The sequence below is a fragment of the Microtus ochrogaster genome, unplaced genomic scaffold (genome assembly GCF_000317375.1).
Source record: "Microtus ochrogaster isolate Prairie Vole_2 unplaced genomic scaffold, MicOch1.0 UNK81, whole genome shotgun sequence".
Classification (NCBI taxonomy): domain Eukaryota; kingdom Metazoa; phylum Chordata; class Mammalia; order Rodentia; family Cricetidae; genus Microtus; species Microtus ochrogaster.
The window spans coordinates 81,749-101,571 of NW_004949179.1; the positions used below are offsets into that span (position 1 = coordinate 81,749).

General features: G+C 42.9%; 1 protein-coding gene across 9 annotated transcripts in view; it reads right to left on the bottom strand.

The window, feature by feature from the left end:
* Positions 1-1,271: 1,271 nt before the first annotated feature.
* The window catches only part of LOC101999684 (zinc finger protein 709-like), a 55,394-nt gene continuing 36,842 nt past the window's right edge, over positions 1,272-19,823 (bottom strand). The window contains exons 1-6 of one of the 9 annotated variants that reach the window (XM_013354965.1): positions 14,626-14,758; positions 7,707-8,318; positions 7,511-7,596; positions 3,870-3,996; positions 3,641-3,701; positions 1,272-3,127 (exon numbers count right to left, since the gene is read on the bottom strand). In XM_013354965.1, the coding sequence (XP_013210419.1) occupies positions 1,756-3,127; positions 3,641-3,701; positions 3,870-3,903 (1,467 nt within the window). In that variant the 5' untranslated portion in view covers positions 3,904-3,996; positions 7,511-7,596; positions 7,707-8,318; positions 14,626-14,758 and the 3' untranslated portion in view covers positions 1,272-1,755. The other 8 variants (XM_005370510.1, XM_005370509.2, XM_026777736.1 and 5 more) reach the window with 8 other exon arrangements.

Sequence of the window (19,823 nt, forward strand, 5' to 3'; positions counted from 1 at the left end):
CTACCAACAGTGCTGGGCTAACAATCACACACACCTTCTAAGGACATAACTGGCCATGTCAGCTATACTTTCCCATTAAACATTTGCTCAAACTTAAAGCCTTCAGAGGCAGAACATATGTTATCAGTCTCCTGTATGAGGCTGCTACTCAGGCCTCCATCTCCATGCTGTTAAGAGCTTTTTATTTCTAGTAAGTTCAGACCTTAGGGGTAATTTCTCTCACCGTGACCCCATTCTACCTCCTCGTTTCATTCTTTCCACGGGTTCCAGGTTTAGGATCTCAGGAAGAATTGGGTTGTTTGTTTTGGGAAGTACAGATGTAATCTGTAATCCCTCATCTCTTCCATCTCATTTCTTTTCTCCTCCTTTCCTGTCAATGTGAGGCTAACCCAGGTGAGTACCTGATGTCTTTCCTTGCTGTAATAGTTGCATGTGTGGATAAGCTGCTGCTACACTGCCACTTCAGCCTATTACATGTTCCAGTGCCTGCAACAAGGAGCATGATTCTGACTGCAGGGACTGTAAGATTCTCTAGCCTTGGATGCAGCACCTTCAGAAGGCACCCCTCCAGTGCTGTGAACAAAACGTCAGAGACAAGGCAAATGTTCCCGCTGTGCACAGGTCCAGGCACTCTTAGCTTCATTCCTGTGGCTGGAATAAAATACCTTGACCAAAGCAATTTAGGGGAGAGAGGGTTTATTTTAGTTCATGATTCCAGGTTACAATCCATTACTGTGGGCCAATCACAGTGGCAGAAGTTGACACAGGTCACACTGTATCCACAGTCCCAAGGCAGACAGCAAGGAATGCCTGTGCTATGCTCCTTCTGTCCTTTCTGTTCTCCCTCACAGCTGGGCCCAAAAGCTAACCAAACCTAGACAATTCAGCACTGAGATTCTTTCCCAGGTGGCTCCAGAGTGTATCAAGTTGACAACTGAAGTGAAAAAAAATCCCACCCAACACAGAAACACAGCACTTTAAGCCAGTCTCCCCTTCTTCTAGATGTTTCACACTGACACAAATACAACCCAACTTTAGAAGTCCCTAGAGAGTGAACTTTGTCTGTCCCAGACAGGGCACCAAAGACAGGGACAAAGAATGATTCTACCCAAGTGTGGCTAGAGGAATCACCGAGTTTAACTGGGGGTATTTACAAGGCCCCAGGCAGTCACTGTAAAGGAAATGTTCGTCTCCCAGCAACCATTAAGCTCCCACAATCCTCACACTTACAGAACTGCTCACCCTCCATCACTGAAAGAACTGTGACCTTGAAAACTTCACAGCTTTTATTTTTGCTTGGAAAACTATTTCCACTACAAGTCACTCATGGAGTGTGAGGGAGCAATGATATCAAGGCTTTCCCACAGCTTCCACTCACATTTCCTCTATCATGAGTTCATGCTGCTGAGAGGACGTGTGAACATGTGACCTTTCACCACTATGACTTTTCATGATTTTAAGGCAAATGGGGAAAATGAAAGACTAAACATATCCTGTACATTCATAGGGCGTTTGCCCAGCAGGAATTAACTTACTTCTCTGAAAGAAGTGTGACAAGTAACACCACATTAGTAACAAATAAAAACTTTGTTCAAAGTGAATTCCTTCATGGAGCTGAAGGACACCGTGACCCCTGAAAAGCTATGCCACACAGTTTACATACAAAAGGCTCATCCCTGTCTTTAGTTCCCACAAGGGTTTTATGTCAATGGGGGAAACGCTTACATTCAAAGTTTGTTGCCAGTATCTGTTCTTTCATTCATTTGAAGGAAATGGAGATAAAGGAAGTAGATATTGCTGACATTCATACGGGTTTTCCACTCCATGAACGGACTGATGCCTCTTAAAGGAACTATGCCGGCTGAAGGATCTGCCACACTGAACACACTGGTACGGTTTCTCTCCAGTATGTCTTCTTTCATGTGACCGAAGGTAAGAGCGATGTGTGAAGGTTTTCCCACATTCTTTGCATTCATAGGGTTTCTCTCCAGTGTGGCTTCTTTCATGAAATCGAAGATAATTATAACTCGAAAAGGCTTTGTTACAATGTTTACATTCATAGGGCTTTTCTCCAGTGTGCGTTCTTTCATGCAACCGAAGCGAAGATTGACATCTAAAAGCTTTCCCACACAGCTTACACTCAAAGGGCTTTTCACCTGTGTGCGTTCTTTCGTGCACTTGAAGTAAAGAGGGGTAAATGAAGGACTTACCACACTCTTTACACTCATACAACGTTTCTCCACCATGAGTTATTTTATGTCTATGATAGGAAGCCTGACACCTGAAGGCTTTCCCACACTCTTGGCATTCATAGGGTTTTTCTCCTGTATGAATTTTTTCATGTAACTTCAGAGAAGTAAGCCATCTAAAAGCTTTCCCACATTCTTTGCACTCATAGGGTTTTTCTCCAGTATGAATTCTTTTATGTAACTTAAGGGTCCTGTGACTTCTAAAGAATTTACCACATTGCTTACATTCATAGGGCTTTTCTCCAGTATGAATTCTTTCATGTAATTTAAGGGCCCTGGTATATCTAAAGGTTTTACCACATTGTTTACACTCACAGGGTCTTTCCTCAGTATGAATTCTTTCATGTAATTGAAGGGCACTGAGATACGTGAAGGCTCTACCACACTGTTTACATTCGTAAGGTTTTTCTCCCGTATGAATTCTTTCATGCAAATGAAGGGCACTGAGACCTCTAAAAGCTTTCCCACAGTCTTTACATTCATAGGGTTTTTCTCCAGTATGAATTCTTTCATGTAATTGGAGGGCACTGGGATACCTAAAGGCTTTACCACATTCTTGACACACATAGAGTTTTTTTCCAGTATGATTTTTTTCTTCTTTTTGAAGAGAACTGGAAGTTTTATCACACTGATTACCTTCATAATCATTTTCGTCAGTCTGGCTTCCTCCAGCTTCCTTGTAGTCATAGTTGTGATGTCCATTATAAGTTAGATGATATAGTCCAAAGGTCTTTAAACACACCTCACACACAGAAGGCCCACTCGAAGTCTGAGTTTCCGTGTATCCTTCAATACTTGTAAGAAAATTGGAGTCCTGTGGCTTCTGTTCATAGTCTTCATGTACATACTGTGTATATTCAGAGTGAGATATGACGTGCCTATTAAAAGATAAATGACATGTGAAAATTTCTCCACCCACATTGCTGCTCATATTGAGACTAGTATATGGATAAGGTTGTCCCACCCTGACCACCTTCTTCAGTATCACAGAGTACCTGTAAATGTAACTAGTGTGCAAAATGGCAAGCACATTAGTCACAGTTGATTTATCACTATTTGCTTATTAAATCATCTTGCTTGGACAACCTGCTACAATCAAAATGTGCCTTCACATGAAGGGTCTAAAAATAAATGAACTGCTGGCCTACAATACAGTTCCCACAGGCCTAGGATCAAAATGGTAGCAGTCATTAATGTAGGTCCCAGAACTGGTTCCAAAAGACTATGCAAAATTTAAAACTTATATGAAGAAATACATTTGAGGTAAAAACTTTCTACTGATGAATAAATTTAAAGTTGGGCTTATTTGTTTAGTTAGTCTGCCCTTAAATCTTTACAGCACACAAAATTTCTTCCAGGAACATTTGCTTGCACTTGTGCATACAGATTACCTTAGATTTATTTCAGGATCTTCATTATGTTCTTCAATTTTCTGATCTTCCCATTCGTATCCTAAAATATTGGCACAGTAATGTGTGATGAATTGCTAGGATGTACATTGTCACTACACCTAATTCTTTACCACATTCTTCCCTCTCCACATCCGAATCACAGTGACCATCAATAACCAGAAACACTTGCTCTCTAGTTTACAAAGTGAAGGTAAGATGATATCCTCACCGATGGCAGTGAAGTTCCTGCAGGTCTCCAGCATCACATCTCCATAGAGACTCTTCTGGGAAGGATCCAGCAAATCCCACTCTTCCTGGGTGAAGTGCACAGCCAGATCCTCAAAGCTCACCAGGTCCTAAAACATCCCATATTTGTATATAAAAGAGCGGGTGAGAACGACATCTGTCCACATCTGACAGTACGACAGCATAACTGTGTGGTCTTCACACACTCATTCCATGACGCACGAGTTCTAGTAAAACACCGAATGATGTTCAGGGACGGCAGACAGATCACTCTCCTCATTCCTGCACTCAAGAGATGAGCTGCTCCCCACCCCTTCCCTTTCTCCAGTTATCTCCACTTCTTGTCCCAGGAACACCCTATCATCTGATACAGCGACATTAAATTAGGGCTCAGAAGGCTGTTTGTCCTTGGGATTCAGGCTCAGAGTTTAGCTTCTTCTGGCCTAAGGAAACAATATTCTGTCTAAGACCACACATGAACATAAATAAGGATAAATGACTCAGCATGAATGAGATATACAGCATAGAAATTCTGAACACTCCTATTTTCCTTCTGACAGTTTATTAACCACTTCCAAACTCTAGATCAGACACAGTCTCCCAAAAGTGACCATGGGCAGCTTCTCTGCCTAGGACCCCCAACGTTAAGCTTCTATATAGAAATCATGCCTGCTCCTGGAGGGTTGGAGTCTACCCACTGCTCAAACTATTCCAACTTCTCTTTTACTGGTCATACTCAGTCTTAATCCTTCACTTCTTTTTCAAAGTTCCAGCAAAGGGACTTCTTTTCCTTAATACACCTGATTGCCACACAAATTTATCCATGAATGCTGATCTGAGGTTCCCAAAAGAGGCCCAAGAAGAAATACACCAACTGCTATACCTACTTTAGACAACCTTTATAGGAGGAAGGCTGCTTGTTCCTGCCAGCCACCCAGAACCAAAATAACCACACAGAAACTGTAACTTAAATCACTGCTTGGCCTATTAGCCCTAACTTCTTATTGGCTAACTCTTACATTTTAATTTAACCCATTTCCATTAATCTGTGCATCACCACGAGGTCGTGGCCTACCAGCCAAGTTCCAGCACATCTATCTTCAGCAGCAGATTCATGGCATCCCCCGACTATGCCTCCTTTCTCCCAGCATGTCATGTAGTTTTCCCCACCTAAGTTCTACCCTATCAACAGGCCAAGGCAGTTTATTTGTTCATTAACAGTATTCAAGCATACAGAGGGAAATCTCACATCAAACCTCAAAGAAGCAAAATAAACTATTGTCCCTGTACTTATTGTTCTGTCTCTTTAAGTGACAAGCCACAGCCACTCCCTCCCCCATCTGCTGAGACAGGCTGATCTTCAGCTTCCATGCTGAGTTTTCTCTTTTCCTCTAGAAGAGGCAGCTTCTGTCTCTCCCTTCTCTATCCCTCCCTCCCTCCTTCTTTCTCTCTCTCCCTCCCCTTCTCCCCTCCTATTCATAACCACTAAATAAATATCCAACCTCACTCTGCATGGCGTTCCTATCCATATCTCTGTCTCTTACCTGCCACCACATGTCTCCCTGCCCTGGTATTCTACCTGGCCAAGGGACCAACTCCAGGGAAGGCTGATTAGCTTAAATAAAGCTAAGCTAAACAGATGGGATTCAGGAATAATTATCTCATTCATGAGATAATGCTCATTTTCTTCTCAAAAGCTTCTCTGTCACAAAGCAACTGGAATTCCCTTCTCTTGGGTCTGCCTGCCTTTCTGAATATGCAAAATAAAACTTGCCCTTTTTTTGAACTATTTGTTCCTTTTCTTTCAGACTCAAGCCAGAGTATAAAAGAATGCTTTTGCTGTTACTCTGGGCTGTTTCTATTGTTCTGTGAAGGCCCCGTCCCTGCCATGTGGGGCTTGTCTACCCTGTGATTAACATCTGTGTTGGCTTAACTCAAATGGCACGAATTTTTCTCTTCATCACCCTTCTCCATACAGATTTCAAGAGTTAAGCCTAACTGTACTGGGTTTTTTCTTTAAACTCTTAGTAAAAATTCCCTCAAGCTTTCCTTTAGGTTCATTCTTAAGTTTTTCTATTAATGTAACTAAAAACCCTGTGAGGACTAAAGTTATGTTTCAGTTTAAATTGTTGTGCTTAAGAGAGTTATAAAACAATGCCCAGTGGTAGAAGGCAGAGATACGTAGAGCTCTGTGAGTTAAAGGCCAGCCAGGTCTACAGAGTGAGTCCTAGCACAGCCTTGGCTGTAATGGTTTAAATTAAAAAAAAAAAAAAATGCTGCAGGATCCCTGGATCCCTGACAGCTGCAGGGGCTGAAACTCTGCAGGTCCCCAAGTGGGGACAGGCACCGGGCCCCAGAGCAGCCAGTCCCAGGCAGGGATGGCACACGAGACCACACTACAGCACTCCAAAGGTAGCTGGTCCCCGGGGGCAGGCGAGAGATGACAGATAGACACGCCATGCAGAGTGAAGTTGGATGGCTGCAGCAGGCCACAAGGAAAGACAGATGGGCACACCACGAGACTACTCTACAGGTCTCTGAAGGCGCCTGGTCCCAGGCAGGGAGACATATGGCAGCTGGCCAGAGACATGGATGGGCACGCCATGCAGACTGAGGATGGATATTTATTAAGTGGATTATGGAAGGGAAGGAGAAGGGCAGAGAGAGAGAGAGAGAGAGAGAGAGAGAGAGAGAGAGAGAGGAGAGACAGAAGCTGCCTCTTCAAGAGGGAGATAGAAAAAGAAAAAGACTTGGGCTGCAAGCAGGAAAGAAGATCTGCCTTCCTCAGCCAATGGAGGGGAGGGAGTGGGCATGGCTTGTGTCTGTCTCTGTCTCTCTGTCTCTCTCTCTCTCTCTCTCTCTCTCTCTCTCTCTCTCTTTGGAGCCTGTCCTGGAACTAGCTCTTGTAGACCAGACTGACCTTGAACTCACAGAGACGTGCCTGCCTCTGCTGGAATTAAAGTGTGGCTTGTCTCTTAAAGAGACAGAACAGACCAGCTGGGCGATGGTGGCGCACGCCTTTAATCCCAGCACTCGGGAGGCAGAGGCAGGCGGATCTCTGTGAGTTCGAGACCAGCCTGGTCTACAGAGCTAGTTCCAGGACAGGCTCCAAAGCCACAGAGAAACCCTGTCTCGAAAAACCAAAAAAAAAAAAAAAAAAAAGAGAGACAGAACAGACCATTACAATGGCTATACAGATAAACCATCTCAAAAAAAAAAACAAGAGACCTATAAAACAAACCATGGTGTAAGAGGCCCATGTCTGTTGTTTTCATTGGTTGAATAGAGAAACTGCCTTGGCCTTTTGATAGGGCAGAACTTAGATAGGCGGGGAAGACAGAACAGGATGCTGGGAAGAAGGGCAGTGTGGCAGACGCCATGAAGCTCCTGCCTGAGACTGATGCTGGTTAGAATCGACCTCATGGTGTTACACAGATTGGTAGAAATGGGTTAGATCAGGATGTGAGAGTTGGCCAAGAAGAGGCTAGATATAATGGGCCAGGCAGTAATTTAATTAATACAATTTCTGTGTGATTATTTCGGGTATAAAGCTAGCTGGGCGGCAGGACACAGCCCGCCACTCCTCCTACTACAAACCAAAATAATAATAATAATGCCTCTAACCTGTAAGCCCACTTGCCCAAAGACAGATAACTTCCTGGAATGCTGGGGGCTGTTTATGTAAGATAAAAATCCATGTATTTTCACTTCTATAAATAAAAAGAGGAGAACATAGGAGGCCATTGAACAAATAGGGTTCTCTAGTAGAATAAAACAGTAAGAATAGATAACACAAAGGGTATATATAAGACGGGCTTACCTGATCCGGTCTAGAGAGTCCAACAATGGCAGTCTCCATGATGGAGAGGCTCTGCCCACAAGGCTGGAACCCTTCAATCTGGCACCTAAGGCCCAGAGCACACCTGGACAGCTTCTGGTCTTCAGTCCACACCGGAAAGTACAAAAAGCTGGGTTTCAATGTCAGAAGGATGGTGGCAGTGGCGGCAGCAGTAGCAGCAGCAGCAATGGGACAGATGCACTCACTAACAAGAAGTGAAGGCAGGCAGGAGATCAACACTGCTTCTTCTTTGGACTTCTCTGTATTAAGGCCACACTCAAAGTGCCACCTACTATACAACAGGGTCTTCTCGGCTCAGTTAGGACTTCCTGAAATTTCCTGGCAGTCCTGCACAGAGACAGGTCTCTTAGTTGATTACTTATGGTAAAAGTTTCCAATCTAAGGTTTTAAGTAGTTAGCTCTGGTTTTATTGTTCTCAGCTTTTCCAGCAGTATTTATTGTGTGTGTTATCGGGAATGTGCACCTTCCGAAGAGCACCTCTGAAGGCCGGCGACTAGCCGCTATCTTTATTTTTCTGTCATCTTCATCTCCCTGTTGTCCACATTTTCACACCCTGATTCAATTACCAGGACTCTAAAAGAAAAACTTTGGAATCAATGTAATATAACAAATCAATAAGTAAACTTGAGAAAAAAATTTCCATACAGAAAATCCACAAAAACCTAACAACTGCTAAAAGATACTGAAAACCTTGTGATATATCAGTATACAAAAGACCATCATTTTCCTTTAACAGCAGTAGACAACTGGGTGTACAAATCATGTGTATAGCACCTCACATTAAAAAAAAAATGGGTAGTTAAGAGAAAAGCCTTAGACAACAACCAAACATTTCTAATGAAGGAAAAACAAAAGCAAAAGTTACCATCACAGAGGGTCTCACCATTTTAAGACATCGTGCATCTTCCATCTGCACCATAAATTTCAACATACTCCTCAGAACATCTAAAGCCAGATTATAACCAAAACTGAATCTAAGGGTGGATTAGATTACATGGAAAGGGTGAGAAGAAAGAATGCTACTACAACTCTGAGCAAAGGAGCACACACTGACACTATCTGACTTTCAGACTTCCTGTAAAACTACCACAGTCATTTGGTAAGCAGTAAACAGATCACTGGAGCAGAAAACCTAGAAACAATCCCACAAAAGCAGACCCACTTTTAGACAAAGGAACAAAAGACCCTCATGGAAGAACTGGGCTATTCTCAAAACAAAACCAACAGCCAGTAAAGTTTTTCTAGATTTGATATCGATAGCTATTAGGGGAATGTTAAGCTACTTTGAGACTCCATCTCACACCAGCCAGAATGGGTGTGATCAATGAAACAATGACCACAAATACTGGTGAGGATGCAGGCAGGGAAAGGGGGCCTTATTCACTGCTGGTCAAAATGGACGTTCCTCAAACATTAAAAATAGAACTATCACATATTTGGGTAGAATCTTGCCCTACTACTAGGACTATATGCCAATTCTTTTAAAAGATTGATGGTCACAAACTTGAGCTGCCTAGGAAGCGGTAACCTCAACTGAGGAACTGCCTCCATCAGACTGGACTGTTGGCATATCTGTGGAAATTGTCTCAGTCAGTGATTAATGTGAGTTTCCAAGCTGCTGTGGCCCCTGGGCAGGGTGAGCAAGTCAGGAAAGGAACGCAGTATGGAGCAACTCCTCAGGGCCTCTGCTTCATTGCCTCCCTCCTGGTTCCTGCCTTGGGTTCCCTCTATGAGCACACTGAGTTAGATCCCTTGTCAGTGGTCAACAGAATAGCAAACTAAGACAGTAATTGTTATCATATTGCTTTGGTGAGCTTGATAATACTGTTTTGGAGGAGCACTGTAGATGGATTTTAAAATTTTGGGCTTAAAAAAAAAATGGCCATTTAGTGCTCAGAGCTAAAATGGCTGTTCTTATCCAGGAGGAGGTGGTGGTATACATCTTTAATCCCAGCATTTCAGAGACAGAGTGGGTCTCTGAATTCAAGGCCAGCCTGATTTACAGAGTGAATTCCAGACCAACCAGGGCAACACTGTGACACTCAATCTATAGTTAACAAATCTATAAAAACAAACAAAAAAAAGCTGGAAAATAAACATAAAAATGGCTGGAGTCCTGAGGCCTTTACCAATTTTTATCAAAATATCTGGAGCACAGAACTACAGCACTATTGTTTAGTCAAGTTGTCCAAGCACCCAGTTACCTTCTAAATACTGTTTACAACCCAGTTACCTTCTAAATACTGTTTATAACAATATGCAAAAGCTACTCCCAGTCAGGCAGTGGTGGCGCACGCATTTAATCCCAGCACTGAGGGGCAGGGGCAGGTAGATCTGTGAGTTAGAGGCCAGCCTGGTCTACAAGAACTAGTTCCATGACAGGCTCCAAAGCTACAGAGAAACCCGGTCTTAAAAAGCAACAACAAAAAGCTTCTCCCAGTCTAAATCAGAGAAGCATCTCTCTGCAGACTGCAGAGATACACAGTCACTCAAGGTGCTGAGAGTAAACGGACACCTGAGTGCTTGGCCACAAACAGGACATTTATACCACCACTTCTAAGGCTCAAAGATCACTGTAGAAGGGGCATAAAGAATGAAAGGTCCAACAGGGCAGTGGTGACACTCACCTTAATCTCAGGAGGCTCTCTGTGAGTTCAAGACCAGCCTGCTCTATGTGTGAGTTACAGGACTACAGAGAGAAAACCCTGTCTCGAAAAGCCAAAAAAAAAAAAAAAAAATCCCAGAAGATAGCAAAAATGGGATGAGAAATGCTGATTTCTGGGCACAGCAGAGCTGATGCTAATGCTGTTATGACTTGACAACAGCAGTGGATTTCTGCAATGGGTCTGACAATCATGAATCAGTGATTACTCTTCCTTGAAGTATGGTCACTGAGGGATTGTTACAGAGGCGCCCACAAAACTACAATGGATAGGTTCACCCACGGTCACACAGATGATCCTGGTCAAAACACAGTGGATCTCAAACAAAAATGGAGACAAAAGGAGGGGGGCAAGAGACATGGATATTTCAAAGGGAATTGTAAGCAGGAGTTGACTAAGGGTGAAGGGAAATTAGAAAGTGGGACATTACAATAATGAGAAATAATGAGAACACTATACATATATGAAACCGTTAAATTGTGTCGTGGTGCATGCCTTTTATTCCAGCACCTGGAAAGAGGCTAGAGAATCAAGAGTTCAAGGTCATTCTTGCCTACACAAGATCCTAACTAAAAAAAACACATGCTAATTAATGAAAAGTGAGGCGGGAGTGGTGGTTCAGTGGTTTAGAAGCCAGCTGCTCTTTCAGGGGACCTGGGTCCAATTCCCAGCATACAGGGCAGCATACAACCATCTGTAACTACAATTTCAGGAGATCTGATGTCCTCTGTTGGCCTCTGCAGGCACTAGGCATGCAAGTAGTACACAGACAAATGCAAGCAAAATGTTCATACATATAAAATAAAAGTTGCTAGTAGTGGTGCTATACACCTTTAATCTGAGTTGAGGCCATTCTGGTCTACAGTGTGGTTTCAGGACAGCCGCTGTTACACAGCAAAACCCTGTCTCAAAAAGAGAAAGAGAGAGAGAGAGAGAGAGAGAGAGAGAGAGAGAGAGAGAGAGAAACAAAGAAAAGAAAGAAATTCACAGTTAACATCTGCACTTCTTTGTTACATATATTTGTATACATCACTTTCTGTGTCTTTCTCCTTCATGGTATATATGCAGTTTAATATTTTTATTTTCACATCCTGTTCCTTTTGTTTATTTCTGATATACACGAATATGGAATTTTGTATGCTGATCCTGAATCCTACAAGTTTGCTGTAGTATCTGATTAATTTCTTTTTTTTTTTTTTTTGGTTAGTTCTTGGTACTATTTGTGGATAATGGTATTTTCCTCTGAATCTCCATAGCTTTCTGACCTTTTCTTGATTGATATATGGCATAGTTTTGTTGTTCTCCCTACCAAATGTTGGTATAATTATATACTTCTTCTTACCTGTGGATATGGTGGATTACATTGACTGTTAATTTTTTCTTTTTTGAGTGTGGCGATCAGCATGTACTCTACCAGTGAGATTCATTCATAGCCTTCGTCTTGAGGTTTCCGCTGGTCTTACATTTCCAGTTGACTGTGATATAGTAGTTTTGGGGTTGTTTTTTTATTTATAAATTTATTTTCGACAGTTTTTATTTCTTACTTTATTTGTTTTGAGTGTTTTGCCTGCCTGTATGTCTGTGTACCATTTGTGAGTCAGGTGTCCAAAGAGGCTAGGGAGTTGTAGATGTCTGTGATCCATTACCATATGGTACTAGGAATTAAATTTGGGTTCTTTGAAAGAGCAGCCAGTGCTCTTAACTGAGCCATCTCTCCAGCCCCACATTTTTATAATTTAAAAAATTATAAATTCATTTTTAACTTTATTTTATTTTTGGTTTTCTGTGGGTTTCTTTGTATAGCCCAGGCTGTACAGGTAGTCACTCTAGCCCAGTCTGGCCTAGAACTCGCAGAGATCCGCCTGCCTCTGTCTCCTGAGTGCTGGGATTAAAAGTGTACGCCAGCATTGCACAGCCCACTACAAATTTCAGCTGAAAACAATAAACCTAATAAAAGGAGCTACTGCAGAATTTCAGAGATGTGTGAGCTCGGGTTGTGCCTGTCACTCCACACTAGAACAGTTTTTCAGGCTGCCCTGCCCTGAAAGACACCATTCTACAAGCACTTCGGCCTCCACTTTGAGGGAAAAGAACAACTATAGCCCCTAGGTAGATAAAAAAAAAAAAAAACTTCGCCATCTGATTATCCATGCAGCACAGATTGCTTATTCCTGGAGAAAAGGAGCACTTTACAAATCTATCAGGTTGAGCTGAGACTACAGGGAAGATGGGTGTATTAAAAACTCTACCATTCTTTAATTCCAGTACTCTATAAATTCAAGGTCAGCCTGGTCTACATTGAAAGTTCAAAGCAGTCAGGATCACAATGAGACTCTATCTCAAAATGAAAAATAAAATTTAAAAAAATCCTTAGGCGGGCTGGAGAGATGGCTCAGAGTTTAAGAGCACTGGCTGCACTTCCGAGGTCATGAGTTCAATTCCCAGCAACCACATGGTGGCTCACAACCATCTGGAATGAGATCTGGTGCCCTCTTCTGGCTTGCAGGGATACATGGAGGCAGAATGTTGTATACATAATAAATAAATAAATCTAAAATAAAAAATAAAATCCTTAGGCATAATGGCACACCCCTTTTATCCCAACACTTGATAGAAGCAGGTGAATCTAAGTCAAGGCCAACCCGACCTATATAGGAAGTTCCAGGTCACTGGTGTATAATGAGACCCTGTCTGCCTGTCTGTCTGTCTATCTACCTACCTACCTACACACACACACATATGTATACATACACATAACTTAAATATATATACATATATATATATGTTGAGTGTATATATATATATACACTCAACCAGGTTGGTCTGTCCTGCCTTTCATCTCACACTATAGCTACACTTTCGAACTGACTGTTTCCCAAGCTTCACTCAAAGTTCCTTCTTTGTGGCTCACTGGTCTTGGGTTCTAATTTAGAGCAGCAACTGAAACACTACTTGCACTTCTCTCAGCCAACCTGTAAAACCCTTTGAGCTCTGCTGCAGCCTCTTTAACTTACATGCATTCTCTAACAGCATATGAGCATATACATATATTTTTACTGTGTGATATGAAGTAAATATTAGTCATTACAATTTTCAAAAAAATAAACTGCCTTAGCCTCAAACAGTTACCACTGGAAGCATAACACCTTTTAAATTTCTATTCAATAAATCCTGACACTGTGGAAAGATGCAAACGTATTTGTCTATGTTTCTGGGACAACATGACAGAAAGCCACAATCCTAAAATGTCAGTTCCCAGTTTCAATTATAGATTTAACATAATTCCTATCAAAATGTGAAAAAATCCGTATCAGTAACAGAAATTGATTACTAAAGATTATATACAAACTTTTTTTAAAAAATAAAAAATAAGAGGCTGGAGAGATGGCTCAGTGGTCAAGAGCACTGCTTGTTCTTCCAAAAATCCTGAGTTCAATTCCCAGCAACGGCATAGTGGCTCACAACCGTATGTAATGAGATCTGGTGCCCTCTTCTAGCCTGCAGGCAGACATGCAAACAGAATATTGAGAATACTGTATATATAATAGATAAATAAATTTAAAAATGAAAATAAAAAAAAGAACCAAAACGGTCAGCACAAAACAGACGAACCCATAGCACACAATTAACATCTCCAATCACATACACAAAACAACGCACTATTTAGGAAGAATAAACATATCCACAAACAAACTAAAAAATGAGACAAACTGACCTTTGATAAAGTAGCAAATGAAATCCACTGAGAAATCTTTTCTAGAACTGTTTCTGAAACACCATTCTAAAGAAATACCCTGGACACTCAGAAAATTTCAAAAATTAACTCAGAATTGATCCTAGACCTAAATTTGAAATACAGAGTCCAGAACGTCTAGACCACTGTGCAGAGAACACAGCCTTAAGTGCGACACCAAGAGCACAAACGGGGCGCCAGCACCGGTCGGTGACGTCACCAACCCGGAAGCTACCCCCGCAAAGGGCGGAGCCTTCTGCTCCCCGCGCTCAGAGCAGCAATGGCGGGAAGGGCGGAAGTGACCAGAACCCTCCGAGACAGGGCCTGGCGAATGATGAGGCTAAGGTCGCCGCGTGAACCTTTTAGGGTGCCCGGTTCTCCGGCCGGCTCCACCCCTCCCCCAGCGCGGGGAGGACCCAGCACACAGGCTCCCGTGGCTCAACCGATCGCTCCTCCCCGTCTGGGACCGCGGCCCCGCGCTCACCATGGCGCGGCTGCTGAGCTCGTCCGCGCTCTCCTCACAGCTCCCCGCAGTGGCGCTCACCGTTGTGAGCACAGGGGACTATGCGATGACTGCTTAAGAAAACGAGCAGAACCCGCAGCATGGCGGCGGGAAAGAGCCCACCTTCCGCCTTCATCTAGGGCTCTTGATTGGATATCCTGCTCCGAAGCCCTGATTGGCTAGAGCTGCACCACACGTCTGATTGACAGGCGTTCCCTAGACGCTACGGCATGGATGACCCGCCTCATTGCCTTAATTGGCTAGTATGGCCTGCATGACGAAGCAGTTCCTTTCTGCATTCCTGAGTGAGTGGCCAGGCCCAGAGGTCAATTGGCTAGCTCTACCCCACGAGGGCTTGAGTGACAGGAGCAGCTTCCTTTGGTACTTGTGAATGAACGGCCTGCCCCAGGGCCTGATTGGCTGATAAGACCTGAATGACAGGATCCGCTCTCATAGGTGGGCAAGCTGAAATTAAAAGACGTCCCCACACAGCCTTTCCTAGCCCGAGTTTACACCCAGGCTCAAGCAAGTCCGCTCCAAGGATATTTGCCTTGAAGCAGAACTTTGGCCTCCCTGAACTATCACTGTCTTCTTGCACTCAGTAGGTACTTACCGTTCTTCCTTTGGACAAAACGCTTGTTTGTGTGAACAATCCATTACACACAATACCCCAGGCAGCGATCCCTTTACCTCACGAATAGCGCCCAACTCTCCCCCCCCCCCAACTGGAACAGGACTTGACGTCCTCCAGGGATCACAAATTTCACTAAGGCACGCCAAAGATTGCTCGAACTTTTTCTTTTTAACCAGAAAAAAAAAAAATCCAAGCCCAATGTGTTGGACTCTTGCGTCCAAACACCGAGGAGTCACCCCCAGAGACCACCTCATACACCACAGCCAATGCAAAAGCATGAGGATTTTATTAATTCTGTCATGACAGGGTCCCCCAGCATTCGGAAAGCCGAGGGACCTCGAATAGCGGGTACAGTCTACTTTTAAAGGGGCCACAGAAGCAAAGGGGGGTTGTTCTTTGACTATTCTGATTGGCTTATTCGAAAGGACTATTACCAATAATTGACTGGAGAGCTGTTGCCAGATCAGATGAGGTAAGAGGTCATTTTGACCCCGTTTCCCAGAGGACCGAACCAAAGCATACGTATATGGGTAACTGTTCAGGAACTGAGTACGTGCGAGTGTAGCCGTTAGGTCCTTGGTTCCCAGGGGAGGAGGGGAAGCACTATGGCACAGAGGCTGAGAGGATTCAGAATTGTCAGAAATGGCTTTAGGATTGTCTTAAAGTCTTACAAATGTAGTGTTGCTTTTCCTGCTATCCCAACACCAGGGGATGGAAGCAAAGAGGTCAGGAATTCCGCATATACTTCGTGAATAAAAGAGAAAAACTTCTCATAACAAACACAAACTGAACGATTTCAGACCACTATGCCAGAACAACAGAAGGTATTTGAGGGAGCCGTACACACTGAAAATACATTCATGAGGCCACATTAGAACAGTGAGGAAGACAGGAAATGGTTCATTCTTAAATAGATACATAGCGGAGGAGAGTGGTCCTGGAGCAAATCAAACTGACTCGGAGTGCTTCCGCTCTGGATCCGAGGGCATACTCCAGACACTGAGGCCTTCCCTCTCAGGCACCCACTAGGCTAATGCACACACATTCCTCAAGCCCATCCCACTGAGGGCCTCCCAAAGCCTCACTGGTGGACTTGGCTGACCTCTCTCCTCCTGTCCTCTGCGCTGTAAGCCACTAATGGCGAGGCCCGGGGGGGTCTCAGGGCTTTCTTCTCCATGGGAACTTCAAAGGTTTCATTTATGTCTCAGTCAGGTCCTTGCTGGCATTCTAAATTACCCAATCAACTAAATGTATGCTGCCTGATCCATTCTGAGAAGGAGAAATTATGTGTAAGAGTAAAATGTACATGGGGGAGGGGCTGGAGAGATAGCTCAGCGGGTAAAAGCACTGACTGCTCTTCCATACCATCTGGGTTCAATTCCCAGCACCCATATAACGGCTCACAGTTTGAAACTCTAGCCCTAGGGGATCTGAAATCTTTGACTAGGAGAATCTGGAGACTAGGCATACACATAGTGTAAATACATACATGCAGGCAAAACACTCATATAAAGTAAAACGATTCATCAGGGAATGTGGTGCTCCCTCTCTGTCCACCACATCCACCAAAGTTCTCTCTCTCTCGTGTGTGTGTGTGTGTGTGTGTGTGTGTGTGTGTGTGTGTGTGTGTGTGTGTGTTTTAACAGTAGATTTTTTGTTTTGTTTTGCTCTTTTTTTAGACAGGGTCTCACTAAGTAGCCTTGGCTGGCCTGGAGCAATAAATCTTATGCATGACAGACTGCAAATTTTTCATTCTGTCATTCTTCACTTAACAGAGAAACCAACTGGTTTGGAAAGTAAGCTAGCAGGAAACGATAGCAAAAAAAAAAAAAAAAAAAAACCTAAGTAAATGAAGCAAATGTTAAGAAGTAACCAAACACACCATGCTTAGTGTCACACACCTTTAATACCAGCATTCTGGTGGCAAAGGTAGATGTATTTCTGAATTCTACATGGTGAGATCCTGTCTCAAAAATAAATAAATAAATAAATAAATAAATAAATAAATAAATAAATAAATGTCACTGGAAACAATTGTGTAACTGATAAAATCATTGGCAGAGAGAGGAAGGGCTTAAAGGGCACTTAAGACACATGGGAGAAAGCAGTAACTGAAGTCTGATGGAAGGCAGCTAAAAACGATTCATTAGAAGAGATAAAGACAGCCACATTATGGTGATTAATAAGAACAACCTCTCAGGAGAAAACTAAGATTCCACACATGTGCACCAAACATCAGTTATTTAATTTCATAAAACAAAGGCTAACGGGCTGTAGAGGCACAAATTGAGGTTGTATAGGAACAACCCTATAACATTGTCAATACCATACTCTTGAGACAAGGCAGGTGATCAAGCCAAAACAATAAAGAAACACCAAACATAAATTAATCTAAAAGTTGAAAAGTAAGGAACTGGAGAAATAGCTCAGTGGCTAAGAGCCACAGAGTGCCTGCTCTTTCAAAGGGACCGAGGTTTGGTTCCCAGCACCTACATGGTGGCTTACAACCATCCATAACTCCAGTCCCAGGGGATCCTGCTCCCACCTCTGACCTTCACAGGCACCAAACATGAACATACATATCTGCAGGCAAAGCATTCACACATAGAGTATTAATTCATATATGTATATATACATATATGAATATGTATATTTATTGATTCATTAGAATAACTATCAGGCTGTAGTCCAGCTAATCCACAATGGTTGCCAATGTAAGGAAGCCCAAGAATCCAGTAGTTACTCAATCCATGAGGCCAGATGTCTCAGCTGGTCTGTGTAACAGGGCCCAGACCTTAGAAGGCCCTGAGACCTTAACACAACTGATTCCATGATGGAAATACCATTCAGACTGTAAAACTCAGCACATAGCACCACCTGCCAAAACTAAAATGGAGACCTAATCCATCAAAGTCCATAGTTCTGTGAAAGTCTCTAATTGACTAACTTGGTTTTTTGGCGTCTGTAGTTCTGCTTCTGGCTGTCTATTCTTGCTAACTGAACATGATGTCAATCCAGAACATGGTTCTGCACTTAAAAACTCACTGAGCAAAGCTTGGGGCTACACTGGGATCCCAAACACCTCGTGTAGTCACCAGTCAGCTAATAAAGACTTTCTATTGCCTTAAACCCATGTCTAAGCAGTCTTCTCTGGTAAATACCCAACAACATTTTTCAGTATATGCTGGAATCCTGAAGAAACAAGCTCTAATAAAAAAGGAATGAACTTTCTAGAGAAGGGTGGGAGCAAACAGGCAAAGAACAAATGTTTCTTTCTTCCATGTCCTTGTATAGGCTTTCAGCAGAAGGCATGGACCAGATTAGAGATGGGTTTTCCCAGCTCAAAAGGTCTGGATTAAAGATATGTCTTCCCACCTCAAGATCTGCATTAGAACTGGCTCTTTCCACTGAAAATAATCTAGTTAAGCAAAAGATCCCTCACAGGCATGCAGAGTCATTTTGGAGGTCTGGTTAATTTCAGGTATTGGAAGTTGACAACCAAGAATAGACCTCACAATGGGCAACTGCACACATGTGGTAAACATACAAACAGACACGTACACATAAAAATATAATAGGTCAGAGTTCTTTGTTTTTCTCCACTGTTATCAGTCATTTTGTAGCCTTCCAGGTATATTGTTTTTTCTTTCTTTATCTTTCTTGGCACATTGAGATTAAATCTACTTTCCTTTCTTACATTTTTGGTTGTGAACCATCTCTCCAGTCCCCTTTCTCTTCTTCAGATGTAGAAAATGTCCCTCATAACAGAATGTAATGCACACTGGAGACACAATCCCCACATCAAGCATGAACACATGCTAACTGTCCCAAAGACACCTGCATTTTCACAATTACCAGCTTGGCTTGGATTAAGTCCCCTCATAGCAGGCACTTGGAAAAGTGGTTTTCCTGTCAGGCTTCTAGTCTCTTGTCCACCATATGTGGTTCATGGAATTAAACCCAGGTGTTTGTGCATGGTAGAGAGAAATGTGCCTCAAAAGCGACATGGCCAGCCACCAGCTTGGGTTTTGTCTCAACCCTGCTTGTACTACAAACTACGCCAGAGACAGGACAGAATGTATTTAAGTGATGAAGAGAATTCAGTGTGTGAACTAACACGGTTGGGCTGTGTAGACCAACAAATGCCAGGGCATGACAGAGAGCCTGAGGATCAAGTAGCTGCTCAGGCCATGAAGCTTGATGATGCCCGTTGATTACATTCTGGCAGCGAAGGCCTGGAAAATCCCCAGAATTGTTGCTGGAAGACCAAAGGGGCTGCAGTCTGATGTCACTAGGGGATTAGAGCAGTTTCAACAGCAGCCACCACAATAGGCATACTCAGCAGCTAGAAGCAAACACAAGCAAGCAGGACATTGCTTTTTCTTCAGAAATCTTTCTATTTCTGCAGTGAGGTCACTCACACATGATACCTGTTCCCAGTTGAGGTCTTGGAAGACACATACATGAGCCAATTTATTTATTTTTGGGTTTGTTTGGGTTTTTTTGGGGTTTTTTTTGTTTTTTGTTTTTTTTTTTTTTGGTTTTT